The 12,741-nt window shown below is 34.8% G+C and overlaps 2 protein-coding genes and 1 long non-coding RNA gene across 3 annotated transcripts in view; 1 reads left to right on the forward strand and 2 right to left on the reverse strand.

Moving 5' to 3' along the window:
- The first annotated feature begins 3,663 nt into the window (after positions 1–3,663).
- On the forward strand, positions 3,664–7,234 carry LOC144088494 (uncharacterized). The gene is made up of 5 exons (XR_013304892.1): positions 3,664–3,885; positions 5,028–5,095; positions 5,264–5,364; positions 5,427–5,552; positions 6,885–7,234. It is a non-coding gene; the product is annotated as an uncharacterized LOC144088494 (long non-coding RNA).
- LOC144088493 (uncharacterized) lies at positions 5,229–6,707 on the reverse strand. The gene is made up of 4 exons (XM_077618945.1): positions 6,027–6,707; positions 5,681–5,831; positions 5,433–5,537; positions 5,229–5,350 (listed from the first exon to the last, which is right to left on the reverse strand). Exons 1-4 carry the CDS (start codon positions 6,184–6,186, stop codon positions 5,260–5,262), a joined length of 507 nt encoding a protein of 168 aa, XP_077475071.1. The 5' UTR covers positions 6,187–6,707; the 3' UTR covers positions 5,229–5,259.
- LOC144088492 (uncharacterized) overlaps positions 6,710–12,741 on the reverse strand; it is a 45,334-nt gene continuing 39,302 nt past the window's right edge. The window contains exons 8-10 of the mRNA XM_077618944.1: positions 7,048–7,094; positions 6,904–6,977; positions 6,710–6,802 (exon numbers count right to left, since the gene is read on the reverse strand). Of these exons, the coding sequence (XP_077475070.1) occupies positions 6,723–6,802; positions 6,904–6,977; positions 7,048–7,094 (201 nt within the window). The 3' untranslated portion in view covers positions 6,710–6,722. The remainder of the gene's footprint in view (positions 6,803–6,903; positions 6,978–7,047; positions 7,095–12,741) is intronic.

Genomic DNA, 12,741 nt, shown 5'->3' on the forward strand with positions numbered 1-12,741 from the left:
ACGGGCCGTATATGGCCCGCGGGCCGAGGTTGAAAAACTTGTACACACACGATCCGGCGGGGCGAGCGTTCGAATCCCGTTTCGGCGAAACCTCCGTTCGGCCGAATGAACGTTCGGTGGAACGTCCATTCGGCGACCTGCCCGTCTGTCAAACGTCCGTCGGCGAAACGTCTTTAAGCGAATCATCCGAGTACCGATGATGTCGCTCACACTGGTACTCAGTGCGCTCAGGGAGGTTGTCTTTCTGCTCAGACCAACAAAAAATTAGAGGGAACTTTGGTTCGGAGCTGAATGAACCAATCACGGTGAGGTATACGGCTCTGGAGGGCGGGACATCGGCCGGGCTGTCCAGTGCCTCGCTCACTCACTCATTCATTCCTCCAATCAGCTGGGCGGAGGAGAAGCCGTGAGGCCGATCACTCCGCTCGGCGCGCACACTCCTCCGCTGCTCTCAGCATAGAACTGAATGAGGCGCTATGATCCGTGATCCAGCCTGTGTCAGTGTCTGTAGCCATCTCCGCGATTGAAACGGAGAGCGAAAGTGCACATGCGCCACAAACCCGCGCGACTGAATGTGAAAGATCAACCCGAGACTCATTCCAAGTGGAAAAACATATTACAGAGCCCCAGAGATGTCTCTTTCAAAGCCTGCCGTGAAGAGAAAGGTCGGTGATGAGCACAGACAGTTTCAAGAAAAGTGGGGAGTGCAATATTTCTTTGTTGAACACAGGGGCACCCCGACGTGTCTCATTTACACTGAAAAAGTTGCGGTGCACAAGGAATACAATTTGAAACGTAATTGTACTATGAGACATGCTGAGGAGTACGAAAAATACCAGGGAGATGAGAGAGCCAACCAGGTTGCCAGTCTTAAAACACGTCTTCTGAGGCAACAGGATCTCTTCAAGAAGGCTACCAAAGACAGTAATGCAGCAGTCAAAGCTAGCTACGCCGTTTGTGAGTTGATTGATCCTGTGCTAAGTGATCCCAAATGGCTCATGGACTTGGCTTTTCTTGTTGATATCACACATGAGCTTAATGTACTGAACAAGAAGCTACAAGGCCAGGGGCAACTTGTCAGTGCTGCCTATGACAACGTGAGAGCATTCTGCACTAAACTTGTGTTATGGAAAGCCCAGCTCTCTCAGACAAACCTTTGCCATTTCCCAGCATGCAAGGCTCTCGTGGATGCAGGCACACCATTCAGTGCTGAGAAGTATGTTGAGGCCATTTCGAAGCTACAGGAGGAATTTGATCACAGATTTGCAGACTTCAAGACACACAAAGCCACATTTCAAATTTTTGCGGACCCCTTCTCCTTTGATGTGCAAGATGCCCCTCCTGAGCTTCAAATGGAGCTCATTGACCTGCAGTGCAACTCTGCACTCAAAGCCAAGTTCAGGGAGGTGAGTGGAGAAGCAGACAAGCTTGGGCAATTTTTGAGAGAGTTGACCCCCAGCTTCCCTGAACTTTCCCGAAGGTTCAAGCGGACCATGTGCCTTTTTGGGTGCACATACTTGTGTGAGAAGCTCTTCTCCACCTTGAACTTCAATAAGTCCAAGTACAGGTCCAGACTTACTGATGAGCATCTTCAAGCTCTACTGAGGGTCTCCACTGCTTCCTCCCTCAAGCCAAATGTGACTATGTGAGAAGAAGCGCTGCCAGGTCTCTAGCAGCAAGGAGTAGGCAAAAGAAGCCGTGTTCAGAATATTTCATGTTCAATGTTCCATTCAAGTTTAGAAAGTTAAAGGTTAAAGAGCTGTTAATACAGACATTTGAAACGGAATAAAAATAATTCATTTTCTCTACTTAGCCAGCCAGTGTATATCTACTGTATGCTCATTAGTATTATTTGGTTTTATATTACTGATTGATTTATTTTTTATTCATCTTTAAGTTAATTTATTTAATTCATTATTTTTTGTTAAAAAATAAAGATATTTGATAACGTTGGAAAGTTTTATCAGTGCTTTTCTTGTGGAAATCCTGATGCGGCCCAGTCTCACCCAGACTCGGCCTCTAGCGGCCCCCAGGTAAATTGAGTTCGAGACCCCTGATGTACATGGTCTTGTTTTAAGATGGTACTTGAGCCTATCCCAGCTGACTTCGGGACACCCTGAACCGGTGGCGGAGGAGACGGACAACCATTCACGCTCACACCTAGTGTGCAACCAGCCTACAGCCTTTGAAATATGGGAGGAGACAGGAGTACCTGGAGAAAACCCATGCAGGCCTGGGAAGAACTCCACACAGGTGGGCTGACCTGGATTCAAACCCTCCATGTATAGTAAGGCTCTTTTTTTAAAAAAAACGATCATGTATAGTAAGGCTTTTTTAAACTCTTACATTTACTTTGTCATTATTGGAAAGTCTTGTCTTCACATACATAGAAATAATTATAGGAAAATGGTTCCTAACTCGGACTCGAACCCCAACTGCCTACATGGCAGTCAGGTGAGTTAACCACTACACCATGAAGTGGACACACTACTTTGTCATTATTGGAAAGTCTTGACTACACATACATAGAAATAATTATAGGAAAATGGTTCCTAACTCGGACTCGAACCCCAACTGCCTACATGGCAGTCAGGTGAGTTAACCACTACACCATGAAGTGGACACACTACTTTGTCATTATTGGAAAGTCTTGACTACACATACATAGAAATAATTATAGGAAAATGGTTCCGAACTCGGACTCGAACCCCAACTGCCTACATGGCAGTCAGGTGAGTTAACCACTACACCATGAAGTGGACACACTACTTTGTCTTTATTGGAAAGTCTTGACTACACATACATAGAAATAATTATAGGAAAATGGTTCCTAACTCGGACTCGAACCCCAACTGCCTACATGGCAGTCAGGTGAGTTAACCACTACACCATGAAGTGGACACACTACTTTGTCATTATTGGAAAGTCTTCACTACACGTATATAGAAATAATCAAGGGAAAATGGTTCCCAACTGGGATGCGAACCACACCTGCCCGCATGGCAGTCAGGTGAACAAACCTCTACACTATGAAGTGACATCACTTTACTTAGTCTTTATTGGAAAGTATTGACTACACATGGTTGTTTCTATTTAAGGGAAAAATGATTCCTACCTGGGATTCAAACCCCACCTGCCCACATGGCAGCCAAGTAAGCAAACCACTCCACCATGAAGGGGCCACAATTGACTTTGTCATTATTGGTAAGTCTTGACTACACGTACACAGAAATAATTAATGAAATTTTTTCCCAACTGGGATTCAAACCCCTACTGCCTACATGGCAGTCAGGTGAGTTAACCACTACACTATGAAGTGGACACACTTAATTTGGCCATTTCTGGAAAGCCTTGACTACACACGGTCGTCTCTATTAGTCTTTTTGGGATAGAAAATGGTTTATCCACCGTAATATTGCACAACCTGGAAAAAGATGTGTGGGTTTGACCATTTTGACCCGTTTAAGAGCACCTTTGTTGAATGATATTTCACCCATTTCATTATACACAGCTGTGTATGATGACAATAAAGGCTTTTGATTTGATATAAAGGCGTAGCATCCCATAAGACAAGGCTTTCATTTCAAACTATTATATTAAAAAAAAAAAAGGAAAAAGTCGAGGGCGTTCCCTGAATTGACGTCACATTGGTGAGCCGGAAGTGAAACGGACCGGAAAAGACAATGAAAAAAAGTGTTCGTTGACTTGCATGCTTTGTTTTGTTTGTAAACGTCTTTTCAGGTTTTTAATCGCATGATCTATACGGCCTAATTTAGGTCAGCTCCAACCAAGACACGTTTGTTAAAGGACATGAACAGAAGTCCACCAAGAAGTTGTTGTTTTTTACGTTGGCTGATTTTTGTGTACTCGACGCATGCCCAAAAGGTAAGAAATGCTCCCGTTTTCTACATTGCAAGCTTCTATAAAGATATAGTTCTACTTGCAGTCATAATATCTCCAAATCGAATTGCGTTTAGTGTTTTTTAATCGTTTCAAAGATTGCACAATGACAGTAAAGAAGACGGCTCAATGATGACTTTTCCAATTCGAAATTCCTTTATAGACCATTTGTCATAAAACGAAAATCCTAATTGTGGAAAGACACTTTCTCCAGTAATATTGGTGATATCTGACGATTTGATTTTTTTTTTTTTTTTGTAATGACCATGTATAGTAAGGCTTTTTTTCTCTTAAAAACGACCATGTATAGTCAGGCGTTTTTCTTAAAAAAAAAAGACCATGTATAGTAAGGCTATTTTGAATAAAAACGACCTTGTATAGTAAGACTTTATTTCTTTAAAAAACGACAAAGTATAGTTAGGCTTTTTTTTCTTTAAAAAACGACATAGTATAGTAAGGCTTTTTTTCTTAAAAAACGACGTAGTATAGTAAGGCTTTTTTTCTTAAAAAACGACACAATGTATAACAAGGCTTTATTTATTAAAAAACGACATAGTATAGTAAGGCTTTTTTCTTTAAAAAACGACATAGTATAGTAAGGCGTTTTTCTTAAAAAACGACAGTGTAGTAAGGCTTTTTTCTAAAAAAAAAAAAAAAAACGACATAGATTAGTAAGGCTTTTTTCTTTTAAAAAACGACATAGTATAGTAAGGCTTTTTTCTTTAAAAAACGACATAGTATAGTAAGGCTTTTTTTCTTTAAAAAAAACGACAGTATAAAAACGACATAGTATAGTAAGGCTTTTTTCTTTAAAAAACTACATAGTATAGTAAGGCTTTTTTCTTTAAAAAAACGACAGTGTAAAAACGACATAGTATAGTAAGGCTTTTTTCTTTAAAAAAAACGACATAGTATAGTAAGGCTTTTTTCTTTTAAAAAAACGACATAGTATAGTAAGGCTTTTTTCTTTAAAAAAACGACATAGTATAGTAAGGCTTTTTTCTTTAAAAAACGACATAGTATAGTAAGGCTTTTTTCTTTAAAAATAACGACATAGTATAGTAAGGCTTTTTTCTTTAAAAAAATGACCATGTATAGTAAGGCGTTTTTCTTGTGGTCTCTGACAGGATGGAGTAGGTTTGGGACCAGCTTGCGGATGAAGCTCCGCCCCGACCGTCACCTTCGTATTGGCTTGGTATGTGATGTCTCGCCTTGTTGCAGCGATCATAGTGCGTGTGCATAGCCACATCCCCTTACAAAAAACTTTTTAGAATTAAAAAAAATGTTTCTTATAAATCAAAGTCAAGGTCACATAATAGAACAAGAGATACTTTGCTGTCAACTTTTATTTTTATTTTTTCAGATTAGTGACAAAGGCAAAAATGGATGACTTGTGGGATGGACAGTCTTCCAACGAAAAGGTTTCCCAAACCGTGGAGAGCGAGGACACCTGAAGACAAAAAAGTAAGTTTTAAAGAGACATTCATGTTGCTGTGCAGAAAATATTTTTCTTTTGCTTTTCTTAGACTCACCTGCTGATGTAGCTGATGTAGGATGTGCATGGATTGATTCCCACATCCTTAAAGTTCTCACTCTTCAGCTCAAATGGATACTTGGCCTCAATAGTAGAGCACCAACTTACCATACAAAAGGTAAATGATTAGATTCCCCGCCTCCTCCAACTTCTCACTTCAGGTCAAATAAAAACCGAGTGGGCAGGACCATACTTTTTAGGGCGGTGGCTTATACACTTAGTCAATTGAGCCGAGCGCCCTCCTACCGAAAAGACTTGGCCGGTCCAAGTTTAGTGGGTGTGTGGGTGGGCCCCTTGGCGCAACAGTGGAGTATGCGCCTACCGCCGAATGGATGCTGGTTCACGTCCCGCAGACGTACTCTTGGTGCCTCTCCCCGCCTTCGGCGGGGAGAGACACCTGCGACAAAAGACTAATTACCTTTTACTAAAAAATACTTTAAAAATTAAAATTTACATTTAATCATTACATCAAAAGACATTGGCTATTTGCTAGGATTTCAAATAAGCCACCCAAAAAGTTTTATTGGACACGACCATGCTGAGTAGGGAGGTGGCTTGCACACTTAGCCAAATTACTCAAGCGCCCTCCTACCGAAAAGACTTGGCCGGTCCAAGTTTAGTGGGTGTGTGGGTGGGCCCCTTGGCGCAACAGTGGAGTATGCGCCTACCGCCGAATGGATGCTGGTTCGCGTCCCGCAGACGTACTCTTGGTGCCTCTCCCCGCCTTCGGCGGGGAGAGACACCTGCGACATAAGACAAATTACCTTTTACTAAAATAAACTTTCAAAAATTAAATTTTACATTTAAACATTGCATCAAAATTAGTTAAAAGAATTGGCCTACAAAAACAAAAGACAAGAAAACTTTTATTGGACAGGACCATGCTGAGTAGGGAGGCGGCTTACACACTTAGCCAAAATCACTCAAGCGCCCTCCTACCAAAAATACTTGGCCGGTCCAAGTTTAGTGGGAGTGTGGGTAGGCCCTTTAGCGCACACAGTAGAGTATATGCCTACCACCGAGTGGAAGCTGGTTCGAACCCCGCAGACGTATGCTTGGTGCAACACCTGCGACAAAAGACTTAATACCTTTTACTAAAAAAACACTTTAAACATTTTAAAATTTTACATTTAGGTCATTACACCAACATTTGTTAAAATAATTAGCCTACACAATCGAAAGATACTGGCTATTTGCTTGTATTTCAAGCAAGCCATCCAAACACTTTTATTGGTCCGAAATACGTTTGCGTCACGCTGGCAACAAAACGCAATCGGCAAGCAGGCCTTTACTTGCCGAGTCGGCGTCCGTCGTTCGGCTGCACCCCAATCTTTTCCTCCTGCTCCTCTTCCACGTTGTCCAATGCATCTTTCATGACACAAAGACAATTATTTCTCCACACTGCCTAAGATGACAACATTTTTGTCCTACGACACTAATATCTTTACAGTGGCGACACGGTTTGCAACCTGGCATGATGAAGGCGGTGTCGACGTGCATCTGTCCTAACTGCTCCTGCGGCCAGTCAGCAAGCTCTTCCAGACTGGACATGAATGACATAAAGGTCACGTGACCAAAGTGATGATGTCGACGACGATGATAATCGGACTTACAGATCAGTGAGGATTTGCCCTCCGGCGGCGGCGGCGTCCGCCTGCATCTGCGGGAGCCGTCCAAAAGCATGACCATGCCATGGGTGCCAGTTTGAGAACAAGCAGTAAAAAAACTGAAAAATGATACTTGTAAATATTCTCACACTTTTGAAATAATAAAATTCTAATTAAACACGTTTACAATTATTTTTAGTGTGCATACATTTTTTTTGGGACACCCTGTATAGTAAGCCTTTTTTTTTCTTAAAAAACGACATATATAGTAAGGCTTTTTTTCTTAAAAAACGACATAGTACAGTAAGGCTTTTTTTCTTAAAAAACGACATAGTATAGTAAAGCTTTTTTTCTTAAAAAACGACATAGTATAGTAAGGCTTTTTTCTTTAAAAAACGACATAGTATAGTAAGGCTTTTTTTTCTTAAAAAATGACAGTATGGTAAGGCTTTTTTTCTTAAAAAATGACATAGTATAGTAAGGCTTTTTTCTTTAAAAAAAACGACATAGTATAGTAAAGCTTTTTTTCTTAAAAAAAAGACATAGTACAGTAAGGCTTTTTTTCTTAAAAAACAACCTAGTATAGTAAAGCTTTTTTTCTTAAAAAACGACATAGTATAGTAAGACTTTTTTCTTAAAAAACGACATAGTATAGTAAGACTTTTTTCCTTAAAAAACGACATAGTATAGTAAGGCTTTTTTTCTTAAAAAACGACATAGTATAGTAAGGCTCTTTTTCTTAAAAAACGACATAGTATAGTAAGGCTTTGTTCTTAAAAAACGACATAGTATAGTAAGGCTCTTTTTCTTAAAAAACGACATAGTATAGTAAGGCTTTTTTCTTAAAAAACGACATAGTATAGTAAGGCTTTTTTTCTTAAAAAACGACATAGTATAGTAAGGCTTTTTTTCTTAAAAAACGACATAGTATAGTAAGGCTCTTTTTCTTAAAAAAAAGACATAGTATAGTAAGGCTCTTTTTCTTAAAAAACGACATAGTATAGTAAGGCTCTTTTTCTTAAAAAACGACATAGTATAGTAAGGCTTTTTTTCTTAAAAAACGACATAGTATAGTAAGGCTTTTTTTCTTAAAAAACGACATAGTATAGTAAGGCTTTTTTTCTTAAAAAACGACATAGTATAGTAAGGCTTTTTTCTTAAAAAACGACATAGTATAGTAAAGGCCCTTTTTTCTTAAAAAACGACATAGTATAGTAAGGCTCTTTTTCTTAAAAAACGACATAGTATAGTAAGGCTTTTTTCTTAAAAAACGACATAGTATAGTAAGGCTCTTTTTCTTAAAAAACGACATAGTATAGTAAGGCTCTTTTTCTTAAAAAACGACATAGTATAGTAAGGCTTTTTTTTCTTAAAAAACGACATAGTATAGTAAGGCTTTTTTTCTTAAAAAAACGACATAGTATAGTAAGGCTTTTTTTCTTAAAAAACGACATAGTTATAGTAAGGCTTTTTTTCTTAAAAAACGACATAGTATAGTAAGGCTTTTTTTCTTAAAAAACGACATAGTATAGTAAGAATTTTTTTCTTTAAAAACGACATAGTATAGTAAGGCTTTCTTCTTAAAAAACGACATCGTATAGTAAGGCTTTTTTTTTCTTAGAAAATGACAGTATGGTAAGGCTTTTTTTCTTAAAAAATGACATAGTATAGTAAGGCTTTTTTCTTTAAAAAAAACGACATAGTATAGTAAGGCTTTTTTCTTAAAAAATGGCATAGTATAGTAAGACTTTTTCCTTAAAAAACGACATAGTATAGTAAGGCTTTTTTCTTTAAAAAATGACATAGTATAGTAAGGCTTTTTTCTTAAAAAAACGACATAGTATAGTAAAGTTTTTTTTCTTAAAAAAAGACATAGTACAGTAAGGCTTTTTTTCTTAAAAAACAACATAGTATAGTAAAGCTTTTTTTCTTAAAAAACGACATAGTATAGTAAGACTTTTTTCTTAAAAAACGACATAGTATAGTAAGACTTTTTTCCTTAAAGAACGAAATAGTATAGTAAGGCTTTTTTCTTTAAAAAAATGACATAGTATAGTAAGGCTTTTTTCTTAAAAAAACGACATAGTATAGGAAAGCTTTTTTTCTTAAAAAAAGACATAGTACAGTAAGGCTCTTTTTTCTTAAAAAACGACATAGTATAGTAAAGCTTTTTTTCTTAAAAAACGACATAGTATAGTAAGACTTTTTTCTTAAAAAACGACATAGTATAGTAAGGCTTTTTTTCTTAAAAAACGACATAGTATAGTAAGGCTTTTTTTTCTTAAAAAACGACATAGTATAGTAAGGCTTTTTTTCTTAAAAAACGACATAGTATAGTAAGGCTTTTTTTCTTAAAAAACGACATAGTATAGTAAGGCTCTTTTTCTTAAAAAACGACATAGTATAGTAAGGCTCTTTTTCTTAAAAAACGACATAGTATAGTAAGGCTTTTTTTCTTAAAAAACGACATCGTATAGTAAAGCTTTTTTTCTTAAAAAACGACATAGTATAGTAAGGCTTTTTTTCTTAAAAAACGACATAGTATAGTAAGGCTCTTTTTCTTAAAAAAACGACATAGTATAGTAAGGCTTTTTTCTTAAAAAACGACATAGTATAGTAAGGCTTTTTTTCTTAAAAAAACGACATAGTATAGTAAGGCTTTTTTTCTTAAAAAACGACATAGTATAGTAAGGCTTTTTTCTTAAAAAACGACATAGTATAGTAAGGCTTTTTTTCTTAAAAAAACGACATAGTATAGTAAGGCTTTTTTTTCTTAAAAAATGACAGTATGGTAAGGCTTTTTTTCTTAAAAAATGACATAGTATAGTAAGGCTTTTTTCTTTTAAAAAAACGACATAGTATAGTAAAGCTTTTTTTCTTAAAAAAAGACATAGTACAGTAAGGCTTTTTTTCTTAAAAAACAACATAGTATAGTAAAGCTTTTTTTCTTAAAAAACGACATAGTATAGTAAGACTTTTTTCTTAAAAAACGACATAGTATAGTAAGACTTTTTTCCTTAAAAAACGACATAGTATAGTAAGGCTTTTTTTCTTAAAAAACGACATAGTATAGTAAGGCTTTTTTTCTTAAAAAACGACATAGTATAGTAAGGCTTTTTTCTTAAAAAACGACATAGTATAGTAAGGCTTTTTTTCTTAAAAAACGACATCGTATAGTAAAGCTTTTTTTCTTAAAAAAAGACATAGTACAGTAAGGCTTTTTTTAAAAAAAAAACATAGTATAGTAAAGCTTTTTTTCTTAAAAAACGACATAGTATAGTAAGACTTTTTTCTTAAAAAACGACATAGTATAGTAAGACTTTTTTCCTTAAAAAACGACAGTATAGTAAGGCTTTTTTTCTTAAAAAACGACATAGTATAGTAAGGCTTTTTTTCTTAAAAAACGACATAGTATAGTAAGGCTTTTTTTCTTAAAAAACGACATAGTATAGTAAGGCTTTTCTCTTAAAAAACGACATAGTATAGTAAGGCTTTTTTTCTTAAAAAACGACATAGTATAGTAAAGCTTTTTTTCTTAAAAAAAGACATAGTACAGTAAGGCTTTTTTTCTTAAAAAACAACATAGTATAGTAAAGCTTTTTTTCTTAAAAAAACGACATAGTATAGTAAGACTTTTTTCTTAAAAAACGACATAGTATAGTAAGACTTTTTTCCTTAAAAAACGACAGTATAGTAAGGCTTTTTTTCTTAAAAAACGACATAGTATAGTAAGGCTCTTTTTCTTAAAAAACGACATAGTATAGTAAGGCTTTTTTCTTAAAAAACGACATAGTATAGTAAGGCTTTTTTCTTAAAAAACGACATAGTATAGTAAGGCTTTTTTTCTTAAAAAACGACATAGTATAGTAAGGCTTTTTTTCTTAAAAAACGACATAGTATAGTAAGGCTTTTTTTCTTAAAAAACGACATAGTATAGTAAGGCTCTTTTTCTTAAAAAAACGACATAGTATAGTAAGGCTCTTTTTCTTAAAAAACGACATAGTATAGTAAGGCTCTTTTTCTTAAAAAACGACATAGTATAGTAAGGCTTTTTTTCTTAAAAAACGACATAGTATAGTAAGATTTTTTTTCTTAAAAAACAACATAGTATAGTAAAGCTTTTTTCCTTAAAAAACGACATAGTATAGTAAGACTTTTTTCTTAAAAAACGACATAGTATAGTAAGACTTTTTTCCTTAAAGAACGAAATAGTATAGTAAGGCTTTTTTCTTTAAAAAATGACATAGTATAGTAAGGCTTTTTTCTTAAAAAAACGACATAGTATAGGAAAGCTTTTTTTCTTAAAAAAAGACATAGTACAGTAAGGCTCTTTTTTCTTAAAAAACGACATAGTATAGTAAAGCTTTTTTTCTTAAAAAACGACATAGTATAGTAAGACTTTTTTCTTAAAAAACGACATAGTATAGTAAGGCTTTTTTTCTTAAAAAACGACATAGTATAGTAAGGCTCTTTTTCTTAAAAAACGACATAGTATAGTAAGGCTCTTTTTCTTAAAAAACGACATAGTATAGTAAGGCTTTTTTTCTTAAAAAACGACATCGTATAGTAAAGCTTTTTTTCTTAAAAAACGACATAGTATAGTAAGGCTTTTTTTCTTAAAAAACGACATAGTATAGTAAGGCTCTTTTTCTTAAAAAAACGACATAGTATAGTAAGGCTTTTTTTCTTAAAAAACGACATAGTATAGTAAGGCTTTTTTTCTTAAAAAAACGACATAGTATAGTAAGGCTTTTTTTCTTAAAAAACGACATAGTATAGTAAGGCTTTTTTCTTAAAAAACGACATAGTATAGTAAGGCTTTTTTCTTAAAAAACGACATAGTATAGTAAGGCTTTTTTTCTTAAAAAAAACGACATAGTATAGTAAAGCTTTTTTTCTTAAAAAACGACATAGTATAGTAAGGCTTTTTTCTTAAAAAAACGACATAGTATAGTAAGGCTTTTTTTTCTTAAAAAATGACAGTATGGTAAGGCTTTTTTTCTTAAAAAATGACATAGTATAGTAAGGCTTTTTTCTTTTAAAAAAACGACATAGTATAGTAAAGCTTTTTTTCTTAAAAAAAGACATAGTACAGTAAGGCTTTTTTTCTTAAAAAACAACATAGTATAGTAAAGCTTTTTTTCTTAAAAAACGACATAGTATAGTAAGACTTTTTTCTTAAAAAACGACATAGTATAGTAAGACTTTTTTCCTTAAAAAACGACATAGTTTCGTAAGGCTTTTTTTCTTAAAAAACGACATAGTATAGTAAGGCTCTTTTTCTTAAAAAACGACATAGTATAGTAAGGCTTTTTTCTTTAAAAAACGACATAGTATAGTAAGGCTTTTTTTTCTTAAAAAATGACAGTATGGTAAGGCTTTTTTTCTTAAAAAATGACATAGTATAGTAAGGCTTTTTTCTTTAAAAAAAACGACATAGTATAGTAAAGCTTTTTTTCTTAAAAAAAAGACATAGTACAGTAAGGCTTTTTTTCTTAAAAAACAACCTAGTATAGTAAAGCTTTTTTTCTTAAAAAACGACATAGTATAGTAAGACTTTTTTCTTAAAAAACGACATAGTATAGTAAGACTTTTTTCCTTAAAAAACGACATAGTATAGTAAGGCTTTTTTTCTTAAAAAACGACATAGTATAGTAAGGCTCTTTTTCTTAAAAAACGACATAGTATAGTAAGGCTTTG

The sequence above is a fragment of the Stigmatopora argus genome, chromosome 14, assembly GCF_051989625.1.
Source record: "Stigmatopora argus isolate UIUO_Sarg chromosome 14, RoL_Sarg_1.0, whole genome shotgun sequence".
Taxonomy (NCBI): domain Eukaryota; kingdom Metazoa; phylum Chordata; class Actinopteri; order Syngnathiformes; family Syngnathidae; genus Stigmatopora; species Stigmatopora argus.

Bases quoted from the DNA above. Each gene is read 5' to 3' on its own strand.
- LOC144088493 (XM_077618945.1), bottom strand. From the start codon at position 6,186: ATGTCGCAGGTGTCTCTCCCCGCCGAAGGCGGGGAGAGGCACCAAGAG. The intron at 5,832-6,026 runs GTAGGAGGGCGC...CTTTTGTCGCAG, and splicing joins GGACCGGCCAAGTCTTTTCG to GTGTCTCTCCCCGCCGAAGG. The intron at 5,351-5,432 runs GTGAGTCTAAGA...TTTTGTCTTCAG, and splicing joins TACATCAGCTACATCAGCAG to GTGTCCTCGCTCTCCACGGT.